At 36.3% G+C, this 27944-nt stretch overlaps 1 protein-coding gene across 1 annotated transcript in view; it reads right to left on the bottom strand.

Annotated features, from left to right (window-relative positions):
* Window positions 1-439: 439 nt before the first annotated feature.
* Window positions 440-27944, bottom strand: part of LOC149528788 (uncharacterized) — an 87824-nt gene continuing 60319 nt past the window's right edge. The window contains exon 3 of the mRNA XM_089809506.1: window positions 440-828. Coding sequence (XP_089665632.1) covers window positions 800-828 — 29 coding nt within the window. The 3' untranslated portion in view covers window positions 440-799. The remainder of the gene's footprint in view (window positions 829-27944) is intronic.

Raw genomic sequence — 27944 nt, 5'->3', positions numbered from 1 at the left:
CAAGAATGTATGGTTGCTATTGTGATGTGATTATATATTTACAGAAAAAGAAATGTAGGGTTAACTTATGCCAAATCAACCAAGTTTAAATTCCATTTTATAACATAGAACGTATCTAAAATGCCCATATTTCAAGTATCAATGTATTAATATTCATTAAGGTGCTAGTTGAAGTAAACACAAAACACAAAACTAGAATATAATTTTCAAGCATGCAAACAAGGAACAATGTCGAAAAAAAGGTAAAAGCATGTGGTATCTCAAATTCCCGAACACAAATGGCGTATCAATAAACCTGATGCTTTACAACAAATGATAAACAAGTAGTCAAATCTGTATGGGTGTCGAGCTTTTGTAATCTAAAATCATTAAATTGATTACTAAAATATTTCCTGCATCATCCAAAACTACCAAAACGATATAATATTATGCCAAAACAAAGAGAAACAGAAAATTCCTTATTTAAACATCAAATTGCTTAAGAGTTGTTTCAACTTTCAACAAAGGAAAGGCCAACTATACTAACAATCTGACCTCCTAAAAAATTTGTTTGTGAGTTGTTTACTTCTGCCTACTAGAGACGTATAAGGACTTAAATCCCTGTGTAGACCGCAGCTTCTATGTTGAACTTACAATGTGCATTAATTTCTTCATTACATACCAAACAGCATAGTTCCAAAATAAGAGCAAACAATTTTACATATAATTCTCAAGTAAAAATATAGATCAGGCTACTACAGCCAAATGGTAAGGCCTTAACACTCACACTCAGTCAAAAGCAGTGATTTTTCTGCCCCGGTCACCTGCTATCCTCCTCTTCATTACAAGCTACACAAAACATTTGAATGTCATAGTGTGAAGACTTGCATAGAAACCTATATAGAAATTTAGCCAGGAAAAGTAAGAACCAAGAATTTCTTTTATGAAATCAATTCTATTGAAGCGTGGGAGGTAATAAAAAGTAAAAAAAAACATTTTAACAATCAAAGGCTTAAAAAAACTATTTCTGGATTAGCATTGGAGAATTCATTACAATGCGCACTAATATTTAAAGCTACTACCATTCAAAACTATCATAGAAACTAAAACGACTTCAAAGCTATGTTCCACAGCGTTTTGGGGAGGGGGACAGCAGGGGATGCATTTCAGGGACGTTTTGGGAAAGAAAACGCATTTTTGGGGACGGTTCACATTTTGGGGACGGGAAAGGGGACGTGTTAGGAACGTGGAGCGTTTCCGTGTAACATAGCTTCAAAAAGAACCGCTGCACAAAGGGATTGCTAAGAAGGTCAAATGGCAAGTTGTTTGAATGCCCGCACCATCAAGTAACTGGAAGACACTACCCGTGTTGTCAATGAACAATGCAACACAGGAGCAGATGAATAAGTTGTAAGGCATATGGTTTGCCAATGGCTTGTACAATAGACTACCAATTATGTGCATTAGGAAAGGAATTTGGATGGCTATATAATATCCCCTGTTAGGTTTATACTCGATTATTACTAGTTTTAAACTCATTACCAATGTTTTTGTCCTGAGCTGAATTGACAAAGATATAATGACCCAACATCTATATTATTCAATAGAAGATTGTTCACTAATTAACAAATTAAATAATTGGATTCCTTTACTATTATAATAATAATCTCTTTAATATTACGACTGATCTTATTATTACTGCAGTTCAAGAAGAAAGAAGACATTGGAGGCAACCCAAAGTGTTTAGAGACCATTTGACAAGTTCCCTCAAAGTTTACACATCCAAGCCCTAATCCTGTCTTGGGACCATGCCATCAACGCTTTAAAAGGGATGCTGATCTCTACCTCATCCTGGGAACTATCCTATTGGATTTAGACTGCCCATCTTTGGTTGCTTCAGCCCTCTCCTTATTGCTGATGTATTAATAATCTAAATTCGCATATATATCTACATTAATATTCCTTTAAACACTCTCTCTCTCTCTCTCTCTCTCTCTCTCTCTCTCTCTCTCTATCTATATATATATCCATTTTACTTAATAGTAAATACAAGGGCTGCTATATGTAGTATGTACGCAGTCTTCTAACTTCTAAGTCTGCTCCAGATATCATTCTTATTTCTCTATTTTCCAGATCAGTGATGCCTAAAAGGTTTACCAGAATGTCTACTTATATTCAATATTTGAAATGTTCAGCCACTTAGGCTAATAGACATGTCCCATGCTCATTTCTTCTCAAATTGCACCTCTTCTTTGGTTGCTTCAGCCCCCTCCTTATTGCTGATGTAGTAATAGAATCTGAATTCAGATATTGGTTGCTTCAGCCCTCTCCTTATTGCTGATGTAGTAATAGAATCTGAATTCAGATATATATCTACGTTAATATTCCTCTCTCTCTCTCTCTCTCTCTCTCTCTCTCTCTCTCTCTCTCTCTATATATATATATATATATCCATTTTACTTAATAGTAAATACCAGGGCTTTTGTACATAGTACGTACACAGTCTTTTAACATCTTAGTCTGCTCCAGATATCATTCTTATTTATCTATTTTCCAGATCGATGATGCCTGAAAGGTTTACCAGAATGTCTACTTATATCCAATATTTGGAATGTTCGGCCACTTAGGCTAATAGACATGTGTCCCATGCTTGTTTCTTCTCAAATTGCACCGCTTCACTGGTGAGATGAATCGCTGTGTGATTAATAATAATCTATACTCCAAAGAATTTCCAAGAAAGGGACTTCTAGGAGACCGGGGACGTGTTTGCAGTACGGGTACAGTTCAAAGCCATTTTTTATTGGACAGCTATTAAAAAAATAGGGGAATTTATATTTATATATATATATATATATATAGATATATATATATATATATATAGAGAGAGAGAGAGAGAGAGAGAGAGAGAATTCAAGTATGCATATCATAACATTGATAAACCGTTCACCATAGATATTTTAGAAGCTGAATACATAACAAATTAAAAAAATTGAAAACCCTACTCTTGCAACTCAAAAATGAAAACTTTCTTGATGATGTTCTTTTCTTTTCTTCTTGCCAAGAATGGTTGAAATAAAGAAATGAACAAGATTTCACCTATTTAACCTCCAAATAGGTTTTCATAATTTTTAATTGCTACTTCTACTCATGTGGGGCCCACCCAGCAATTAAAAAGTAACTTTTTGCAAAACAAAAGATGTTCTTTTGGCTGGAAAAAAGGGGATATCATTAGGTACCAGGGATGGTCAGCTGTCCCTGGTACCTAATGGTGTCCCAACATCCCCTATTTCGTGTGAAACCCCGTTTCCAGGGCATTTCGTTTTTCACATTTTTGAAATGGAATTGGGGACAGGAAATTCCCATTGTCGTAATGTCATCGGGATGGGAGCCAGGGAAATTGGGTAGGGACACGTCCCTATGGAACACTGATAATAATTGATGGTTATTACTATTATGAGTCTTACTGATTATATCACTCACTGTTGACCAATCCTTAATGATGGTTGCTGACTCAGCCATAAATGGTTGGAAGCACAACTGTCAACCTTGAGTATTACACCCTAACGTTGGAAAAAATCTGCTGACTAGGTGGAATTATGAATGCCTGTCCGTATAATTCATTGTCTTGTCGTTTTTCCTTTGGTCAGCATTGTTTGACCCGATGACATGTATGCTAAGCGTCAACTAATTCCCATCGCCATCACCGCTTACAGACAATGGTTATTCATAATTACTACATATTAATATTATTTGTTTGCTCAACACAAGTGTTCTCGTAATTGTATTTAAGATTATTTATTTGTTAATTTATTTAAAAATTAGACATTAAAATAAGATAATAATATTTATGTAGGGATATTACAGTCCACCCTTCTTAAAATTTGCTTGTCCTCAAGCAATTGAAGGTTTGGGTGCTCGAAAATTTCTTCTCCTTCCCAAGTTGCTTCTTTGGGCAAACCTTTCCATTTGATCAGGTATTCTGGAATGGTCTTATTCCTCAGTTTCTTTTCCCTCATGTAGAGAAATCTTTCTGGCTCTAGGATAAGCTTTCTCTCATCATCCAGTGGAGGCAATTATTCAGATCAAGCAATTTGTTGTCCAAGGATTTTCTTCAGCCGTGATACATGAAAAATATTATGAATTCTATTGCTTTCAATTAACTCTAGTTCATAGGCCACCACAACAATTTTCCCTAAGATTTTATAGGGTCCATAGAATCCTGGCTTCAACTTTTCTGCTCCATTAAATATTATGGACAATTGTTTATAGGGTTGTAACCTCAAGAAAACCCAATCTCCAATCTCAAATGCTTGTTCAATTAGATTTTGGTCAACATAAACCTTTTGTTGGTTTGTGCATAATGGAGGTTATCTCTAAGAACTCTCATGATGTCAATGTTATTGAAAATTATTAACATTTTCTAATATTATATTCTATTGAGGAAACCCTACATGGCTCGACTAGGCATTGGAGGGAAAAGTTTGATAAAAAGAAAGAGGGAAACCATTGTGCAGTAATTCCAGGTTATTTCTATCATCAATGCAGCTGTCAAGGGAGCCTGATTGCAGAGGTTTCAGTTCAGATCAGTTCAATTGGGAACAAAAACTCTCATTGAATGATTGTCTGCGGTTGTGAAAGATCATCCCAGGGTAATATTAGCAGAAGGAAATTAATTTCAGAGCAACTTGAAGGAGCATTGTAATTGCTGCAGCCAATTCTAAGGGTCAAACATTCTATTGCAGGCTGTGACAAATTCCAGATATTTGTGCTGGCCACCTGTAGCTTTCTTAGGCCCGCACAGTACCAGATGGAGCCAAAATTATTCAGAATGGTGTGTGAGATGCGGAGATTGGCAATTCCCAGGCAAGTTTCAGAGAAGTAGTCAGTACCAGTTGCAGCAGACCGGGGGTTCTGGAAGTGATTGGGGTCTGATTTGATAAGCTGAAGAAGAAACGATACAAATTACAAGCCGCCAGTCAAAATTACTGCAGACTGAATTCCAAAGCAGAGGATGTGAGCTAAGATATTAGTCAAAATACTAATTAGAGGTCTGCTGCAGCTGACGCCAGCAGCTAATTGGAGGGAATTAGCATGTAGAGATCATCTGGAGATCAATTTTAGATTATTACCATTACCTGGTATGACCTGTATTAGACTTCTCATTTACCATTACCTGGTATGACCTGTATTAGACTTCTCATTTTCAGAAATCTCCAGAATTTGATGACAATCAGATTCAGTAGCACTTGATGTCCATTTTCTCAGTAGTTACATTTAATTTCAGATTTGAATGCATTGTTGTGTTAAAATTCTTTAGCTTTTCCATCTTCATTAAAAAACAAACGAAAAATTTTGAGAACAACAAAAAATAAAATAGAAGCAAAAACACAAAATTTAAAAAAATATATATATACAAAAATTGCCTGTCAAAGTCAGTCAGAACACAAAATAGGGGTGGTATCCTACATTCCCCAACTCTACAAAATTCAGCCTGCCTTGAATGAGGTTTAGGTGAAGCTTTCAATAGAGAGTGCAGATCAAAGATGCAAGTTGATGAAACAAAGGAGAAACAACCAAGTAGCTGGACGAGTGAAGAAGAAATCCAACTCCAATTGGGTCAGTATTCCCAAGTTCTTGGGAATTCCGCCAATGAAAATTCCCAAAATCTGAAATCTCTGCCCTGCCATCAGTCAGAATTGGATGAGTTTATCAGCTCCTAGTTGATCAAAAAGACGAATGGTGATATTCTAAGCTGCAAGTTATATGAAAGTGCAAGAGGAGAACCAAATTGGTAAGTGAACGAAGGAAAAATGATGTTCCAAAGGATGGGTAGAATTCTCAAGATCTTGGATTTCCACCACGAAAATGCAAGATATTTTATGATGAAATCAGATTGAAATCCCTTAGATGGACCCAAAGAGATGGAAAAACATGAGTTTGATCAAAATATGAGAGGAAAAGGGGAGCAAATTTTACATATCTTGGGAATTTTGTTCCCAAGATCCCAAAATCTCTGCCATCTCCACAAGTCAAATTTCAACATGAAAAAGGTTAGAGAAAAGGATTGCAGCCCTACAAGAAGACCTTGCAATACAAAGTTGGCCAAATATTTAAGAAAAACAATCAATAAACTCTAAGAGGAGGGGCAGAATTCTCCATAACTTGGGAATTTTATTCCCAAGATTATTATTTCTCCACCCTTGGTGTAGAATGGCAGTCAACAAAAGGCAAAAATTGATTGGAGCTGATGTTGAAAATCAAAGAGAAAAATGATTTTTTTTTTTTAAATTCTCATGTAGCTGGGCGAGTGAGATTTGAATTAAATGATTAATCTCAAATAATTAAATTGTTTGGCCAGACAAGCAGATTGGCCTTGGAGGAGTAATTTAAGCTTTCAAAATAAACAAAGTCTATCGGCCATTTGTATAGGCAGGTTGGCCAAAATAGGTGATACAACCCTTCACCTCATGGCCGCCTATGTATAGGATGAAAGGTTGCCTCATTTGCACCATCAAACAATCAAATCCATCTCCATTAAATAGTGATTTTTTTATAGCAGAAGCAGTGAATTACTCAGGCCTCTTTAGGCAGCGATTTCTTATGAACAATACAGCAAATTTTGTGGTAGAGAGGGCGAACTTGGAATAATTTGTAAAACAAATCTCTTATTCTTTAGATCAGAATTTGGACTTACAAAAGCAGCGATCTGAGCTTATAAGACAAGAAAGAAATCAGACTTACCACTTGATAGTAAATCTAGGTTGAATCTATCAGAAAATCAGACTATACAGAGTTAGAATTTGAAGGAAATTCGCTTAAATCAAAAGTTAATAACCAGATTTCAAACTTTTGGCCAACTAGGTACTTATTTCAACAAAATTTATTATTGAAAATTGTTGAAAAGTTTGAAGGAATGATGAAACCAATTACTTAAACAGAATCTGAACTTGGTAAAGATTTCATCAATTTCCTTTAGTAAGTTTTTGTCTTTGGTTGTCAAGTTTTATCTTCTAATTGAAATGTGAAATCCAAAATCTAACTACGAATGTTGATTATAGGATCGAAAATATCAGGGGCTAAAGCTAGGAACTCAAGGAAAGATAGACAAACTCAAATGAAGAATGACACGAAGGAGACGACTCCTGAAACCAGTTACACTTCAAGGAATAAGAAGATTGGAGATACCAACCTCGGACAAGTAACATGTCTCTAGCGATCAAATATCTAGAGGGAATCCTTCAAGGATAGCAAGGCAAATGGTAAAGAATAGAATTGTCCAAGCTGCTACTTTCCCTTCAACAATGCAAGGCATGAAATTGGTATTTGTGTAAGCCATGCACTACAATCCACAAATGAAATCCACTACAGGAAAGACAAGAAAGTGATGAAACTCCTCATTGAGCAAGCAATGTGTTGCCCGGCTATGAAATTTGTTTCAATTTCATGAGCCATGGTTAATATTTAAAACTTGCCTGGTTTTAAGCCTTAAATTGGTCGTTCTATCTGTGAAATTTGCGAGTCTTTAAGCCTCCATGTCTCCTACTCGTTAGCAGCTCTGCACAGCACTTGAAATCGCTGAAATCCGACTCCTGAGCCTCAAGTAATTAAAGGTTAATGATCGCCACCCAAAACGTGTTTTTCCTAACCTCCCAATAGGTTAATGATAACGTTCAAAAATACGTTTTTCTTAACCTCAAAAAAAAAAAAGGTTAATGTTAACACCCAAAAACACGTTTTTCCTAACCTAACCTCTCAAAAGGTTAATGAGAGCTACCAAAAACACGTTTTCGTTAACCTCTCTAAAGGTTAATGATAACGCTCAAAAACACGTTTTCATTAACCTCTATAAGGTAGTTATTAACCTGTTAAGGTGACATATGATATGCGACATTGGTTAATAATGCAACAGCCGGATAGAAGATTGGGATGCAAACAATTCAGACTTGTGCATATGCAGCTGTAGCAAATGCTGGTGTAGAGGGTGTCGTAATGATAAGGAAATTAAACTGGTCGGCCAGCGGCTATATAGAGACCAATCATGTGTAAGCTAACTGTGTGTTGAAGATCTCAAGTGCAGGATAAAGACGTTTTTTTTTAAGGAAGCAATTAAACCTCATACCATGCTTGCCAATTACTTGATACTCAACCGGCGGTTATTTTTCCTATTACAGCAGCAAGATACTTCACGATTTGGCAAGTCAGATGGTATGAAACCGAATCATGACATGAAGCTTGGTCAGGGCGTTTCAGAGAGGTAGCATATCTGGTGACAGCGAGGCTTTTCCGAGTAGAATCTGCGCAGAGTGATGAGATTAGGTGGGTCGTGTGAAATGCCATACGCATTTATTGCTGCAGAACTCAAAGAACAAACCTCCCGCGCAAAAGATAGAACCATTAATACAGCGATACATAATCAACTTGCCAACCTTATGAAAGGCGTCACCGTAATCATACCATTCTAGAATTCGCAGTGTTGTTCCCACATTCCAGATTGCGAATCGAAAGGAGATTGATAATCCGGTTTGACAGTCTTTGGCTTTAAATGATGTCTTTGATCAACACGATATTTAATCGTTCCTTAGCAAAGATTTCCTATTGTCTCCGTACATGAGAGATGGAAGATGTTTGCGTCCGTCGTTGACATAATTTCATTATAGATAAAAGATCCATGAACAAGTTGCATAGAATGCAAGCAGCTCCTGAGATCGCCCCTGATTTGTTTGACATAATGCCAAGATAAAAAAGGTGGTGGGCCACAAACAGAACATATAGAGTGCATTATCGTTTTTGAGCTAGCGGGGCGGAGATAGTCTAAAGCAAAGCAAACTGAGCCTGCAATTGCTTAAAAGTATTTGTGTCACCTATTCATTCTATCGCCAGATCTCAACCTTGAAGGTGCCGACAGGGAAGGCTTCTTAAGAACTTTCATGGCGGAATATGTGCAAGACTTGAGATTGCTCTTAACTTATTTGACAAAATGCCCAAATTAAAAAAAGGGTGGTGAGCATGAACATGACATATAGAGCGCTAGGGAAGCACGCAAAATGTTTGACAAAATGAAATGCTCGTTCCTAACCTATAGCCATGGAAGCCTCACTGATTACGTCACTCAAATTCAGCTGGAAATAAAGAGTGCAGTGCGGGGTTGAAGACATCCGCCATATTTGAAAGGAAGATTGGAAACCAAACCATGAAGTACAAGTATCAAAGGCCAGATTATGCTCCTGTTTTAAGAAGTACGCTTCCAGATATCGGTGATACCATTTTAGGAAGTGTCTTCCTTCAAGACTTCTGGTCATCTCTTGTAAATGAAGAAAAGACTCCATTAGCTAGAAAGATATTGGAAAGTGGCTTGGCTCAAGCAAGCGGACATCCCATTTCTGTACAATGCCCAGAATTAGTGTTGGAGTGCATGAAAGCTTATCATCCCAACACTAGAGAAGTTCTTTCACCGAACAATGAAGCAATTGTCTGTCTGGACCCTGCCTCTATTGCTATCATTTTTCGATTGCCCACTAGGATGCAATATGCCAGCATTAACATGAGAACTGCCAAGGAATATTTTTCTGCCACTCAAACCCAATGTTTAAATACTGTGGCAAGATCGTGGTTCTTCCAAACAAGAAGAGGAAAATCTCAATTAGGCAAATCCATTCACAGATCATCACTGAAAGAAGATGTGGCGAACATGGTAACTTTGTTGAGCAAGATCGTTGGTCTTCGAGATTCACACGAGTTCGAAGATTGGATGTTTCTATTCATTAATATGGTCTGTGAAGGAAAACAATACATTGATTGGGCTGAAATTATCAGCGACTCATTGCATAGACAGCTCATGGGACTTCAAGAAAATGACTACTTTTATATGACTTCATACATTTTCTATGCTATTGCAAGCACTAAAAGTTGGCCAGGACTTAACCGGCAGGGCGTTTATGATGACACAACCATCATTTATAATCATCTTCCTCAAATTCAGTATGATAATAGCCTACACCATTTCAGAAGAGTGACTAATGCGTTCACCATGCTAACTGTAAGGGAAATTCAGGAGAACATTGGACTCAGGATTTCGCCAGAAGCAGCGATGAAAGTACAAAAATATGGAAGTGTTTTTATACAATTCCCGAAGTTCACTTATATCCGGCTAGCTGCCTATGATGGATGTCCACTGATGTTACCTAGATTTGTTGATGATAAACTAGTCTTAGTTGAAATGTGCAGGCAAATCAGTCAAATCAATAAACTTTACAGGAACAGGAGGATAGATGAAATAGCTTTTCCTATCGGCATCGGATATTATAGTTGTGACACTGCATCAGATGCCAGGAACATTGAAAGATCTATTGCCACAGTAAATTTGCATCCTTACACGATGCGTTTCCCTTATGACAGTAAGGGCTATGCAGTGAATGAATTAAAGTTAAATTCCAGTCTTGGTCACTTCCCGGCTCTAGAAGACTTTTGGGAGGATTGTGAAAATGACTTCGAAGTCAGGAAGAGAGATTGGATGCGGCTTACAGTACGACAAGTAATAGACTTCAAGTTGGACATTGATGTGACAGACATAGATGACGATGAGGTTTCTTTGGTCGATCCTTACTATTATGAGAAAATTGAATTGCTAGAGCTCCCTCCTATTGATTGGTCAATTCCTGAATTGAAAAGCTTGAAGGAGAGGTCTTCCTATGTTCTTAAAAGAACAAGAGACTGGATCAGTAAAGTCAGAGCCAAAAAAGCAACTGGTGAATCTCAAAATAAAGAGAAGAGAAATAATATAGGGGAATCGTCTCGAATGGCGACAGAGGCAACTTCTAGTGAGAACATACAACAACTGGATACAGATGCTCAAGATCAAGATGAAGATTTGAATCAGCCAGATAAGTTTACAGTCCAAAGAAAAAGGACAAGAATGAAAGGTAGAAGGAATGAAAAAGACCAAAGAAGTCCTCAAATTGCTGAATCACATGTTCCGGTTACATCCCCTCGTGATGTAGCGATTCCTCACTTGAGTCTTTCTCCTCCTGATATGCCCATAATAGACATCACACAGTTAGATGACCCGTTATCTAATTCAGAAGACTTAATGATGGTTGCTGAAAATGTAACAGGTGTCGTACAAGCTTCAAAAGTTACACATTCATGGTTCCAGGATAGTCTTCAGAAGAGGAAGAAAGTTGTTCAAATGGTTCCACCTCCATTTGATATGATCTCTAGTATTCTTCAGAAGCCTCCTAAAGTGAAAAAGACCAAGGTGATGTCCAGGTTAGCTATTGATAAAACTTCAGGCAATTTGTGTGTGGAATTAGCCATGCCTATAGTTGAAAAGACTGTTGATGAAGCATCCGAATCAGATTTCATCCTAGAAAAGGTTGATCTTGGTCCTTCTAATGCAAAAAGAGAGTTCCAGAATTTTGAAGTGATTGCTACCCAGATGTTGCAAAGGGCAAAGGAAGAGAAAAGAGCTAAGGAGCAACTCAAGGAACAAGTTCAGATGATGGTGGCTTATATTAATTCAATCAGCAATCATTCTAATACCCAAGTCGTGGTCACTAAGCCAGTTCTAACAGGTCTTGATGGTATTTTAGATCATACTGTTGTTCAAAGAATCGACCAACAAAAGTCACATAGTATGATGCTCGAGGCTTGGATAAACACGATGATAGAAGATGCTTCAAAACTTACAACTGGAGTGAAAGAGATATATGGGAAAGCCATCACACAGATACAAGAAATTTCTAAGGAGTTGGAAAATAGCAAGGAACATAAATCCAACTGGCAAAAAGTAGCTGATGAATTAAAAGGAATGGCCAAGTTAGATACGAGCACCCTACTTCTTGAGAAAATTATTGCTGATCCAAGCGACAATCAAACACGCATCTGGAGTAAAAGTGTTGGTTGGAAGGTGGTAAACATCAGCAAAGGGATCACCGAGTTCGAAAAGCTAATAGCTTCTTTGGAGCAACTGAAAACAAAAAGTACAGATGAATTAATCTCTACTATCACAGGTGGAGTGCCAGTAAGTGATCTTCAGAATGTTGATTGTCAGTTCCTCCTTGATTCCTTCAGTGTTCAAATTCATTCGGAAATAGAAAACCATGTATCGGATGCTGAAACTATGATGAAGCTTAGCCTGGTTGCAGTCACGCTAGGAGATTGTAACATTTCAGCCTATCAACAGGAGTCAGAAGAAATTCAAGATAGATACTTCACAACCAAACTCAAGATGGAAAACATGTTCATTCCAAACTATGAATCCATGATGATCATCCTAGATGCTTACAGGGCTTTTCGAAATAGATCAATTGTGTCCGAGTAGATAGAGTTAGTAGCTAGAAGAATCAGTGATTGTATATGCAAACATCTTTAGGAACTCTAGCTAAAGTTTTGTTTTTACAAGTTTCCTTGTATAGGTTAATTTTCTTGAGGTTAATTAACTTTCCAAAATTGCGTATTTTGGAGGTGGTTATTAACCACGAAGAGGTAGTTATTAACCTTTATGTCTATATAAGGACACCTTTTGGCTTTGTAAGGGGACTTTTTGGTTTTAAAAATAAGGGAACACTATGCTGAAATTTTGATGGAGGGATAAATTTTGGAAAGTATGTACACTTTTTATCTCTGAAATTGAAAAATCTCTATTGCTTTCTTGGTGCAAGGAAACGAAATGAGATGTACTTTGGGTTTCTTATTTTAAAATCAAAATTGTTATGCGTTGTAGTAGACATTCTCATGGTATTATGCAAGTGTTTATGAACATTAATAAATGTTCTTGATAATACTGGTTGCTTTCAAGTGTAGTCCTTGATCACCCTTGTTATCAATCCTGTTTACCAAAGAAGGTCGTGAGGGCGTGTGGTGCATTCGTCTTGGATGACTTTCTCTTGAACTTTGAAGTTTTAAATCTTTATTTGAAAATCTTTTAAAAAGTACATCATACGAGGGAGCTGCCCCTCTAAATGCAAAGGAAGGCCGCATACCAAGGGCCTATCCAACTGTTGTGAACGGTTTGCCATACACTCCGTTGGGCAATTCTTCTATGACAAATCTGTTTACCAACACAATGAAAGAAAATTTCAACATACCTTATCACAAGTTGGGTGTTTACATAATGAAGGAGCAAGCTCTAAACACCATAATGATCAAGTCAATGCTTGTGCCATCAAAATGAATGAGGAATGGCTAGATGAACCAAAGAACCATCATTCCAAGCTATTGAGATGAACCAAATTGACTAGATTGGATTTCAAGGAAGACTATGGCAACCTCATTATCATATTAAGTGGTGTCATGATAGAGCCACAAGGAGCTATTTTTGAAGCTTGGATGTTTTATTCATGGACAAGATATCCATAGGAGAGGTCATGTTTGAATGGGCAAAAATGATCAGTGACAACCTCGATCTCCAGTTAAGGATGATAAAGAACAAAGGCATTTCATATGACTTCCGACTTGGTCTACATATTGGCCATGGTATTCAAGTATCCAGGATTGAATAGCTTAGGACAAGCTGGAATAGGAGCAAGAAAATTTCTTGTACATGAATGTTATCCACAGCTTCATCTTCACAACGACAAATACTTCAAGATTTTCAATGATGTCTTTGCCATATGAATTCTGAGAACACTTCAAGAGGCCCCACAGAAAAAGTTGTTTGAAGAAGCCAAGAATCTAATCAAGAAGGATGGTTCGTGGTACACTCAATTTCCTAAGTTTGCATACATTGCAGCATTGGGTGTTGTTTTTCATGATCAGATTAATAGTAACGCAGAAATGAGACAATTCACAAAGATCTACACAGCATATACCCTGGGAAAACCTTCCAGCTTGAAGGTGAATAACCCAGCAACAATATCTCTTATATGTATTGAAGTAGTTGGTTACAATATGACCAAATTATGAGCCCATTCACAGGTCCGATCTGCAAATATAATAATGGTACTGAATAACTACATATATTGACTTGCTTGAGACAAGTATCAAACTGTTGAAGATGAACAATCTGAATTTATTGATCTGCCTTTGACTGTATATATATTGATCTGCCCGTTTATACTTCCTCTGTGTGTGTGTGTGTATATACATACACACACACACACACACACACCTTTCCCTGCATATACCTTTGTTTATATTTATCAATCTGCCTTACTCATCTGCATGTGACTTTGTCTCCTTACAATGTCAATCTATATATTATATTGATCTGTACTTGTATCCGATGATCCTTGCAATGAATGAGATCGCATGTATGTTATATATGAGAGAGGTGTCTTTTTACCAAGGGTCGGCACTCTATGAAAGAACGCACATCTTTAATCAAGAAGGTGGTGCACATGCTTAGTCATCTTAGCAAGAAATATGTGTGTGTGTGTGTGTGTGTGTGTGTGTGTTGTCTATGACAAGAACCAAAGACACAAACATAAGCCAAGGGTTGGATTTTTACTATGGGAGGTGAAACTTGTCCATCTCTTGCAGCCGCTGAGGCCACTGAAAAAGAATGACTTTTATGCCTTAGGATATTATGAGACAAGAGAAACTTTGCTACAGAAAGGAAAACCAAGAGGGCCTATGGAAAAAAATTCATCACATTCTACACTTAGACGATTATTGAGCAGATGCAATTGATGATTTGGAGATCAGGAAGAGGATGTTCTTAAGGCTAACGGTGTAGATGATCAAAAAATAAGAATGGAAGCAAATTCAGATCCCTAATCAATTGGAGGAAGATGACAATCACTAAAGGAGATTTTAAAACGACTACAAATCATGAGTTGGAATCTTTTGACCAGTTGGAAGAAAAGGAGATTAATTTGGAAACTTTGATGATTCCTGTTAAACTTTTCACTCAAGAGTGGCTCAATAGAAAGATGGCAGTTTATTAAGGAAAGGGATCAAACTAATATATGAGAAGATGAAGGAGGTAGAAGAGGTTGAGGAAGAATCATCCGAACAACCCCAACTCCAAGCATCAAGTGAAAGGCAACACAATGAAGGCAGCAAAAAGAGAAAGCATATTGGAAAGGCCCTACCAAGTAAGATTCAAAAGATAAAGGGATAAAGATTAAGAAGCCACAAGTGAAGAGACAAAAATCACATGCTCCTCCATCAAAAGAGAGTGCTACTTCCAAACAAGGAAAGACGATTCCACAAAAGACAAAGAGGTGAATCAGGAAGCCACTTCTGAATCAGAGGCTAGTGTTTGTCAAAGTTCTTCTGGATACTCTCCTCTAAGTCCCAACAAGATCATAAGTTCTCCTGCACAACGAATAAGTGAAACTGAAATGATTGATATTGAGAATTCTCCTGATTGAAGACCAAATTCCACCTCCAAACAAAAGCCCAAGTGAAGATATAGCTATGTTTTTGCAACTCAGAGAGTACTCTGCCACTAGTCCATCTATGACCCCAAGCATCAAGTGAAAGGCAACACAATGAAGGCAGCAAAAAGAGAGAGAATGTTGGAAAGGCCCTCCCAAGTAAAGTTTCGAAAGATAAAGGGATAAGGATTAAGGAGCCACAAGCGAAGAGACAAAAATCACCTGCTCCTCCATCAAAAGAGAGTGCTACTTCCAAACAAGGAAAGACGATTAAACAAAAGACAAAGAGGTGAATCAGGAAGCCACTTCTGAATAAGAGGCTAGTGTTAGTCAAAGTTCTTCTAAATACTCTCCTCTAAGTCCCAACAAGATCACAAGTTCTCCTCCACAACAAATAAGTGAAACTGAAATAATTGATATTGAAGATTCTCCTGATTGAAGATGAAATTCCACCTCCAAAGAAAAGCCCAAGCAAAGATATAGCTATCATACCAGTTAAAGGACAAGATAGGGGAAAGCCTGATATAGAGTTCCGAGAATGCACAATACCTACTTGGTTGAGGGAGATGTTGCAAAAAGGGAAAATTGTCAATCCAGAACCAGTTGAGGTTACTGAAAATATCATAGAAGACTTGGGCAAAGAGAAAGAAATTCCATCAACAAGGAGACTAACAAAAGATATTAGAGATGATTCAGGATCCCGCAAGGTCCAAATTGCCATTCCAAAAGGAGATAAAACAAGCGATGACATCCTTCCTCAGGACTATGATATCATTAAGCATGATATGGGAGCTACAACAAAGAAACAGAAATTTGGGAATGTTCACGGAGCTATTCAAATTTTGGAGCAAAGAGTGAGAAAAGAGGTCAGACAGAAGAAATATAAGGAGAAAATTGAAGATTAAGGGAGTACCTCAAGCAAATATTCAACCCTCTTCAGCGGAGAGATCAAGCATTTGCACCACCTCTCACCCTAGAAAGAGAATAAAGCGATAATCTGGAAAATTTGAGGGTGTCATTTCAGGAGTCAAAAGCGTGGATGGAGGGAGTTGTGCAGAAAATAATTATTTTCCTTCTAAAATTTCTAAAGCACTATCATGCAACCACATGGGTCAAAGCAAGGCTCCAAGCAATAGATGCAATTTCAGAAGAATCTCAACCCATCAGAGGATAAACTATTCTAAGAATGTAGGCAATGGTAGGAATTCGTAAGCAGGATACCCATCAGAGGATAAACTATTCTAAGAATGTAGGCAATGGTAGGAATTCGTGAGCAGTTGTTGGAAAAGAGGAAGGTAATAAAAACAAATAGAATGAAAAATATCAGTGAGTGATACTTTGCATTCGTTTCCCGATAGGATACACTTGAGAGGGTGAATGGTGATTGGCATAGTCCCAATGCCACACTTCAAGCATTTCAAGATAAGATCCAGGTGGTGGTAAAGGTAACATTCCAGTTCTATGAAAGGAAAAAAACATGAATTTAAAAAATTTAAGAGATAGAGATCTCCACTTTTCAAGATTGTAACACCACTAGAAGGGAGCAGTGGAGAAGAATTGCAGCATTCAAGGCCTTCACGGCCTTCGAACAAGAAAGCATGCCACATTGGGGAAGAACCCTTGCCAAAAATACAACTGAGTTAGATATGGCTAATTGGAAGATACAAAGGGCACCTCGTCCTGCAATGGATGAACTTAATAATATTTTGTACAGGTTCATTGAATTTGAAAATAGAGAAAAGACCAAACAAAGATTTATGTTAGCCTATGTGGCCATTTAATTTCTCATTGGATAAGTGCTACGTGCTTAGTTTTGATTGGCCTACAGTTTGGTGCCTTTTGATTAGTCCATGAAACATCGTATTTTTCTATTGGATCACGTGTGGTGGTGTTTTGATTTCATTGGATCATAGGGGTGGTAACCCTAATTAGAGTTTGTAGTGAATTAATCAATGTCATTGATTCTATTTAATCTTGGTTTTCATTGTAATTGAGCCCCTAATAAGGCTTTCTCTCTTCATCTATAAGGGAGAATTGTTGACTACCAAATTCACTCTACTACTCATTGTTGTGTTTCACATGGTGAATTATTATTAAATTCTCAAAATAGAAATATAAGATTGCAAGAAATGAAATACAAAAACTTAGAAACAAATAGCAATAAGGATTTTATCCTGAGAAAAACCCTACTCGCCGAGGGAAACAACCCAAACCACAGAAAGATAGTTCCTCTATTTAGAACCTCAAAACAATTACAAAAATGGTGCTTATGATTGAATCCTTCACACTCGACAACCAATAAACCTGAAAAATACTTACGTCTTTCAAAAAATGCTAGATGATCAACAACTAGATCACTAGTATTACATATAGACCAAAAACAATATCACTGCACTAAAAAAAATAATTCACCACGATAATCTAAATAATAAGCAGCACGTGATACAATGTCTCTCCACACAATACAACAAGATGAGCAATTGTTGATACATCACTAAGGAAATACAAGAAAATAACATAATCAAAAGACATATTTAATAAATAAACCGACACACACATAGGAGAATGGAGGACGGTGATTTATGAATCGACACGTGTGAGAAGAAAGCATTTACACAATGTCACGACAATGAGCATTTGATACAAACTACCAGCAAGAACGGCAATGAAAGTTTGCGTCCAAGTCATAGTTACATGATGCCAAGAATGAAAGAATATAGGCGTACAAACATATGGAGTCAAAAAAGAGAATGAACTTTGCACAAGTAAATGCTGGAAGAATATGAAGGAAAGGAACCGTTGTAGCTCGACAATAAGAAAGACTGCAATCTGAGAACAAATGAACCAGAAAAGAAGAAGAGCCTCTACTTGAAACAAGCTCGGAACATCTTTGCAACTCCATAACAAGACATACAACAATAAAATCCACACGTAGATTTTTGAGAAGCTCATTCAAGCACATTCATTTATAAAGATCTTTCTCACAACTATAAACTTCAACACTCCCTCTTAGCTAGCAACAGAGAGATCTTCAATATGTCATCACATGACAAGTACACATAGTTCCAAACAAGAAGAATGTCCACAAAGTCTCATCACAAATTTTTCTCAACATAACAACACTCAACATCGCTACTCCCAGAGGGTGAAACATAAATCAGAAAACTAAGCCATGGATTCTCACACATGACGTCCACGATGGCTATTCCCAGAAGATGGATCCACCATAAGCTACTCCCAGAGGATGGAACAAGGGCTTTCACCTCGAACTTCTCTCACAGAGAAGAATGCATTAACAAAGGATTTCACCTCAAATTTTTCTCACATAGAAGAACTCGTTAACAGGGGATTGCACCTCAAACTTCTCCCTCACACAAAGAAGAATTCATTAACAATAGGCATAGCATTACTGAAGTTGAGACTCTCTCTCAACAAGAGCATCATTCTCTATAATGCCAAGCTTATCCCAGAAGTAACAAAACTTCACTCTCGAAAGTGGCTTATGAGAATGTTTAAAGTCTTCCCCTCTGTACAAATGTACTTGAGTTCAATTCCTTTCCTTTGAACTATATCACTCAAGTAATGATATCTAATTTCCGCATGTTTAGTTCTATCATGAAAAAGTGGATTAACCAAAAGCTTTACACGGCTTGGTTATCACAAAGAATCACCGTAGGTTCCATAGGCTGCCCAAACAAACTTGCAAGCAATTTTTAAGCCATAAAGCTTCTCTTGCAACTACACAAGCTCGAACATATTTTGCTTCAATCGTACTCTAAGCAACACAAGATTGTTTCCTATTGCACTAGAAAATCATAGCTGAACCTAAGCTGAAACAACATCCTCAAGTGCTCTTCTTGTAAGGCCCATAACCTGCCCAAAATGAATCAAATAACCCCTGTAAGTTTAGCTCACATGAAGAAGATTTTAAACCATATCCCCTTGTACCATGAACATATCTCAATATGTGTTTGGCCGCCACAAGGTGAATTTGTCTTGGTTCACGCATGAAATGGCTCAAAGTAATAACAGCATAACAAATATGTAGCCGTGTATTAACCAAATACATTAAAGAACCAATTAACTTCCTATACATAGTAGGATCAACTAAATCTGAAGTAATTGCAACCTAATGTAACTTTTTCAAATTCACTTCCATAGGAGTCACCATAAGACTTGCACTCTAACATACCAAATCTCTTCAAAATATCGATAGCATATTTTTGTCGTATCCCAATTTTAAGATAGAATTTTAATAATAATTAAATAATACAATGTTATTAAATAAATAATAAAGTTATATTAAAACTAATACTAAAATATAAAACAAGGAAACAATAATTATTTAATCTATATTATTAATAAAACAATATTTAGTATGATATTTTAAATAATTAAAAAAATAATAAAATTTTAATGAGTAAAGAAATAAATAAAATTAAATACAAGAGACAATATTGTAGAAAGTATGTTAACTTTCTAAATAGAATTTAATAATAAATAAAATAAACACAAATAAGTAAATAAATAATATAACATAGAATAATATAAATTAACTAAATTTAATGAAAAGTCAAGAGATGTTTAACAAATAGACACGACTCCTTAAAATTAAGATATAAAAGGGAGGAGAGTTTATTTTAGAGGGGAAAAAAGAGGAGGAGAAGAGAGGAGTTCAAAAAAGAAAAAATGGAAGAGGAAAGTAATATGAATAAAATAAGGAAGTGACTTTTTGAAAAGGTGTCAATGATATTGAAAGGATGTGAACCTTCAAAAGTGTCATAATTATGAATAGTTGTGACTCTTCAAAAATATTGTGATTATAAAGTAGTGAGACTTTTCCAAAGGATTTTAGTTATAGAGTGTCATGACTTTTCGAAAGGATTATAATTATTAAGTGTTGTGACTTTTCAAAGCATTTGTATTATGAAAGGTTGTCTCTTGGAAAAGAAGAAACAAAAAAAATATAATTTTGTCCATTCCTTATAATTAGAAAATGAAGAATTTTGGAAAGTAAATATAGAGTTGAGATAATCTAGAAGGAATAATTCATTGAAAGGCCGACTAAAGATAGAGCCACATGGACCAAGAAAAGAAGGTAAGAAAGGTATGTTTATGGATTATGTTTGTTTAATTATATTTATGAATTTATTTATATTAATGAATCATACTTGTGGATAATACTGTGTTAACCTATGATGTTAATACCATGGATACTAATGAAACTCAAAGCATGGAGCATGTGAGATATTTAAAATCTACATTGTCCGCCATGGCTGAGAGTCGATATCGAAGCATGGAGCATGTGAGATATTTAAGATCTCCATTACCCGCCAAGGCCGATAATAGATGTACCAGAATATTCTGATGTTGTCAAACATATGCATATGTCATTGGCCTTGGATTGAGGATGCTCGTCCAAGAACCTTAACAGGTGTGCTCCCCGGATGACAACGAGGTAGCTATGAGCTAAGAAGCCTGACATGAAGACGTCCTTAAGATTGGGGTTAAATTAGTGGGTAGAGTAATATAGTTAGTTTTATTATTGTTGTGATTCTAACCATTATTTTGCAGGAATTACTTGTTTCAAACTAACCCTAATAGTGGGGACACTACAATTTTCTCTAACTCAATATAATTTCATTTGGTTTTTGTCGTATCTCAAGCCCATGGAAGTAGTGCAAGAGACCAAGATCTTTCATTTGAAGTTCGAAACTAACTCCTTACACTTAATAGTGAGATCATCATCACCAGTGAGAAATGTTGAGTGGATAATTTGCAACCAACAGCTTTGTGAAAATCCAATCGCAAAATAGGATGACCAACCACAACGTATAAGACAGAGTCTCTCCTACCTTAAAAGGAAGGTTTCCCCTTCTCATTGTTCCTCGAATCAACTCAAGGTAAGCAAGAAGCTAAGAGACTTTGAAAGGGGTGTTACCAATATTCTTTCCTCTTAATTTTCAAGAAAGAAACCACTTACTTACAGAGCGAGTAATGGGCAAGATGAAATCTCTAACTACACTTCTATCTAAAGCTGGAAACAATGATACCGATAAATCAACACTAACTCAAAGGCTAGTTGAAAGCATACCAGTTTGGCTCTAAGTTCAATCTTAATCTATTCTATAAGAATAACCTTTACTATTGGAGCTCAAAGACATCTAGAAGTAAAGAAGTCAAACTATTTTTATGAATTAAGAAAGTAATACAAGCTACAGTCAAAGCTTCTAATCTATGTATTACAACAGTCGCTTCCAGTCAAAACTTTGAATCTGACTGTTTCTTAACTCTTTTATGCTCAATTATTTAGATCAAACAACAATTGCATGAATCAAAGAAGACAAATGCAAATCACTGTCAAAGCTTTCAACTTGCACTAATCACAACTGCACTCAATCAAAGTTCAGCTCCAATTGTTTCTTTGTATTCACTTTTCATCCAAATTAGTACTACACAATCAAAATTATGCTTGCACACTTGTTTCAGAGCTTTCTTGCATACAAAATAAAGATGATTTTTACAATTAGAGAACACTCCTTTATGTAGGGAAAGGAGTTGAGAGAAAAGTGGAGGAAAAAGTGGAAGCAACTCAACCAACTTTGACCTTTTCTAACTAAACGAAAGAAATTATTGGATTACATGTCATAAGGACATGTAAATCAAATTACAAGCAATTACATAATTTCGTGCAATTCATTCACTTCAATCTACAAACATGGAAAAGGAAAGAAAGCAAAAAAACAAAAAGAGTTGAAACAACCCTAAGGATTGTTCTTAAGTGTCTTGAACCTAATGATGACATTACACACTGTAGGAAGATCTGAGATTTTCATTGTCTTTGATATAGATTCTATTCTAACTATATTGACATATATTGATTTTACAACTTTGTAATTTGTCGTGAGAGAATCATGTGGTGCTTTGCTAATGATTTGTACGAAGCAAACGTATTCATTGTGTGATCCAAACTCTTCAGAATCTAGATCAGCATTAACTCTAACTATATATTCAGAAGTCATCTCCTCCATCGGGACCAAGTTGTCATGTTCAGTGAGAACTTGACATCCGATTTGTTCCAGATTACACAGACTCTATTTCAATTGATTGACAGTCTTCTAAAGCTGCCTACAACTTTGTTATGAGTTTCCTCAATGTCTCTTCCTTGCAACCCATGAGTCCTTGGCATCTGTAGAACATTTCGCAAGAATGGAACAACTTCACACGCAAACATGCCATCCAAATTGAAACTAGCGATTACATCCCAATCACATAGAATTTCTTTCAAGGTGTCAGCTTCTTGATTCAACGATTCAATCAAATCATGTAACATCTCTTCAATGCCTCAAATACGTTCAAGAACTTTGACCGTATCCTTGATGGTCTAAACTCCTTCAAAGACAACTTCTCCAAACCAAGTCTTAACCACTTCAATTATTTGTTTTTCCCAAGGTGTCTGAGATGTAGTGACTACATGTTGTGAAGACTATTGTCAAATAAGCTCATTTAGGCAAGCAACCTCCTACTTGAGTTGATTATTTTTCTCCCACAACTCATGATTTCTTTTTGATACATTAGCAAGTGCATCTGGAGCATCCTGTAGACAACCCAGTTGTGATTGCTTATCATGTTCAACTTTGGTGAACTTGTAATCTGAACAGTTAAGTTCTTCAGTTGGTTTATCTAAAAAAGATTCAGCAATCTCTACACACTTACTCTTTTCAAAAGCTACCACAATCCTTGAAACAATCTTGTCCTTCAAAGACTTGACTTATTTTTCTTGATAGGAAGATTGTCTGGAAGTATGACAAACTTGTTTTCATAGTGATCTTACTTGGCCATGCAGGCAAGCTGATCCCTCATCTGTAGAAACAGGAATAGTGGCCACTACAAACATTGATCCTGATTGTATTTCCATTAACCATGCATGCTTCAATCTACACAATTAAATTCATAAGTGCTTGATGAGAAGATTTTGTCATAAACAAATCAAATCCTACCATTGAAGTATCAAGTTGGGAAACTTGACCCACCATGAGAGTTGGGAAATCTTCAAACACATTTCCCAAATTTTCATACTACTTAGCTATGAGAATAGGAGGGGCTACCAAAGAGATAGATAATGCCGACATGCTCACCTCTGAAATGGGGATGGTAGATGTAACAACTGTGGATAATGAATCTGCATCATTGTCCATATCATCAAAACAAGGTGTTTCCTGAATGGATGGACCTTGAGTGTTTGTCGGACATGGAGGAGAAATGATCATAACCTGTCCTTCCTCTTCATCCTCCTCATCAAGTTCTTCTCCAAATTGCTCCTCAAATTCTTGAGCTTGCATGGATGCTTGAGAGGATTATTGAGATGATTTAGATCCCTTTCCACCTTTCAACTTAAACGAGAAATTTAGCTGGAACAAAGAAAGATGCACCATCTTTACTTGAAATTTCCACCCCAAATGCCCTCCCAATTGGTCCAAAACTACCACAATCTACCCCGAGCTTGGGATGCACCCTCTTGAGACCTTTGATCTTTAACCATTTATTGTTATTTGCCAAGATAGTCTGGAATCTATCAAAGATAAAAACACCTTTCTATTGCAATATATGGGAAAAGGGCATCGTTTGTCAAAACCAGCCTAATGATATTCTGGATCAAGAATGTCGTCATCATCTTCAATTTGAAGATTGGGTGGAATCTCAGCCATGTTAAGGTCAATGATCTGCCGCAATGTGAGCCTGCAATAGTCCATCTCCATGATATCCAACTTCATGCATAAGTCAATCCATATGTCCTCTATGCGATGGATATGGGTGAACGTTCTTTTGATGCTTGAATGCATTCCTCGGTAGTCAAAATCATACCTAGCTTTGAACTTCTTCAATGTGATACATTGAAGTTCTACTTCCATAGCTTTTGCCTTGTAGATTGAATTGATCATATATTGACCAATTACCAAGGGTTTGGCTGTAGTAATACCAAATCCTAACCTGTGTTGAGTATTCTACTACGTCTGCACCTCCATGAGTTGTCTAGCCAAACTGTGTCAATGTGATTTGATCGTAATAGCTCCAAATTGGAACTTGATGCCACTCTCCTTTAGTGGGAAGTCCCGAGAAGCATCCTATAGACGTAGTAATGTAAACTAGGTAAGAGTTCATGTAAAATGGTGTTGATGTTCCCACATTGAGAAACTGCTTGCATAGTGTTGTACTGATAAGCTTTCCCCATAAAATGGGTCTGTCATTATCAAAGATTTGAAACATGAACTTGTACATCCACATTTTAAAGCCAGTAGACTCTTTGAGACCACATACCGTACTAAGAAGAGTTATTTTATCTTTGCACTCTGGCTTGAAGTTAGATCTTTGAATGGTCTTGGGCCATCTTAAAAAATTATTTCTTCTAACTTCCAGCCAATATGCATTTATATACTTCTAATAATCTGCCTTCTTCTCATTCCATAACTCCAAAGAAGTTTCTTTTGACAAATCTACACATTCTGCATTCTGAGGAACTCGGAAGATCTGTTCAATAACCCTAGGATCCAGGCTAATGATGATGTTCCCATCTGCATCCTTGATTGTTTTGGACTTAGAACTGAAATGCTAAGCACATCCTAAGACGAATTTTGGTTCTATGGCAGCCATAGGGAAAGTGGAAACCAAATGGATGTTACTTTTTTTGATGCATCTCCTTTCTTTATTGGAAGGAGTTTCAACCCTTGGCAAGAAATCAGCCATGTCAATGTGTCAAATCTATGTGTCAGAAACTTGATCCAAACGTGGTGAAATCTAAGATGCAATCACATGGGCTAACTCTTTGACGTACTAGCACCTCATCTTTCCTTTGGATTTCTTAGATGAGGGCATATCTTGTGCTGCAACATGAAAATTCCAAAGGTTGAATACATCATCGGAAGATATGGACTCCATGAGGATATTGTCAAAGATGAATTTCTGAAAAAATGATGGGTTCGGAGTATTGACTAAATACTCATGGAACTTATGCAATAACTGGAATGAGATATGGAAAGTACATGTAGTGAGCGAAAATGGAACTTAAGAAGATGGAAAGCCCATGAGTAAGGATGAGCTTTACATGAATGCTTCAAGGATGTAAGCTAGATGAATGAAGTAATGTGCAAAGGATGACTTTGGTATTTAAAGAATGACCTACCAAAATTGGATTCTCCGGATGCAATTACATGTAAAGTGATTTACATGTAATCATGACTTGATGTAAACATGTAATTAGGTTCAGAGGACGAAATTACATGTAAGTGGGTATGAAGGTAATTACATGTAAATGTGGATGGAGAATGAGATTAAATGTAAATGAAATCAATGAATTTGTGTTTATTGAAAAAGGATGCAATGTGTTCTAGCATGTGTTGGTGGAATACGAAATGTTGTGACGCACTTGCATGGTGGAAAGTGGAATGGTGAAGAATGATTGTGGATTTAGCGTTTTGAAAAACAAAACAGCAATCAAACAACAAACAAAAACATAACTTTGGTTTTTGACTCAAACATGGCAAATACCAAGTTACTTCTCTAATGCAAATTCAAATTTAGACTTTGGGGAAATTTTGAACACTCAAAAATGGAAGTTCTCATCTTATTTTTAAAAAAAAATTGTACTTTACATCACATATCTTTGGACAAATGTACAAGGATAAACAAAAATATACAATGAAATAGCAAAGGATTGAAAACTTCAACTTATTTGGAGATCAAGGAGCCAAAAGTGGAAGATTAATAGGTTTGAAGAATGTTTCTCCTCCAAATTTGAATCTTCAACCAACGACGTTGACTTCCACAACACTCGCAAATGATAGCTATTAATGAACAATTAATGAGGCATTTTTGAAGGATAAGCCAAAAACATGCTCAGTAACTCCCAAGATGCAAGATGTTTTTTGATAATACCAAGTATTTGGACGTTTTTTGTGAAAAACGTGACCTCAACATGCCATAACATGAATCATTTTTGGCATTGAAATGTAAAAATGTGATCACCAAATGCAATGGCATGGATTCAAAGGTCAAAATGAATCCTCTCTAGTGCAAAACATGATCTCCAAACCATCAAATCTGGGCATTTTTTGCTAAAACGTGGACTCAAAATGCTATGAAATGAATCGTTTTGGCATTGGAATGCAACGCCCAAGACATGAGAAGGCACTAGGATGAAAAAATGCCCCTTAATGCATGGATTTCATGCCATGGATAGGTCAAATCTGAACAATCTTAGCAAAAACGTGCTCTCCAAGGCCAAGAACATGGATGTTTTGCCCTCTTTTGCAATATCGTGGTCTCAAGAAGCAATAACATGTGATGGAAAGTCCAAATGCATTCTAAGAAGACCTATAAATGTTTTAAAATGCAAGGGATTTGGTCTTCTATACAAATTGCACCCTTGGAGTGCTTTCGCATGTATTAAAATGTATGCTTTTTGAGTCGAGGCAAATCGCACTCTCTAAGACTCATTACATGTTCTAAAATTTGTCAAAACAATGTTTAGTGCAAAATCGCACTCTCCAAGGCCCTTTGCATGTTTTAAGAACAATGAATTTTCATGTCTTGAGGCCTTTTGATGTAAATCGCACTCTTGGAAGCCAAATGTATGTTTTAAGAATTTCAAAATGCCTCTCTATTGCTAAATCACATTCTATCAACGCATTTACATGTAAATGGGTTGGAATACATGTATTTGCACAACTTAAGTAAAAAAATTAAGCACATGTCTAATTATTTTTGAGGAAATATCACTTAATTGGGTCAAAAATAATATTTACACTATATAGTTTAATATATTATTTGCAAACATCATACAAAAAGTAATATTAACTTAGATGTTTTGAATTAAAACATAAAATAACTCAAAAAAATAAATCAAACTATATAATGAATAAAGTTATTCAAATGAAAATTTTAAAAAAGTAACACAACATGAAAATATAACATAAAGTGCTCTATAGTCACTTAAGTGATAGATTTAAGTGATAGAGTAGCTTAAAAACATAACATAAAGTGAATTTATGTTATATTTTTCAAAAAGTGAATGTCAACATTATAATATAACATGATATTTTAAATTATGCAATTGCATTTGGAGAGAGCACCTTTTGGTCACTAAAACGGTCATATCTTTTGACTGTCAAGTCCAATTAAGCCCTAAGATATACCGAATTGAAGAGAAAACTGAAAGCAAGGGTTCGAACAAAATGAAAAGACCAAAAACTAACAAATACACACTCAAAAATGAGAAAAGAAATGTCACTTAAGGCATAGGCTTAAGAAAAATAAAAATGGGAAAGACTTAAAGAAAGCCTTCAGTAAAAGAGTTCATTATAACAATTGGAATCGATTGATTGATCAATGTCAACCAACTAAATAACAAACTAATCTCAGAGAAATGTGGAACTAAGTTGAAAAAGTTTCGTACTGTTCCCTATATTTTGTGAAACTCCTCCATCACAGCATCCTTCCACACTTGTTGATTTGAATCCTCTTCAACACTAGCAAGGTCGGAAGCTATAATGTAACAAATCAAAGATACATATCCTGCAAACTTGTGAGGCCTTCTACTAACTCTAAAAGTGCCATGAGGGGTTGCATATTTTTCAGCCTCTTCCATAT

This window comes from Cupressus sempervirens, chromosome 11 (genome assembly GCF_028749045.1).
Source record: "Cupressus sempervirens isolate cs-2001-9-10 chromosome 11, ASM2874904v1, whole genome shotgun sequence".
In the NCBI taxonomy this organism is placed as follows: domain Eukaryota; kingdom Viridiplantae; phylum Streptophyta; class Pinopsida; order Cupressales; family Cupressaceae; genus Cupressus; species Cupressus sempervirens.
The sequence above is the reverse complement of the archived record's forward strand: the minus strand, read 5'-3'. Positions and strand labels throughout refer to the sequence as shown.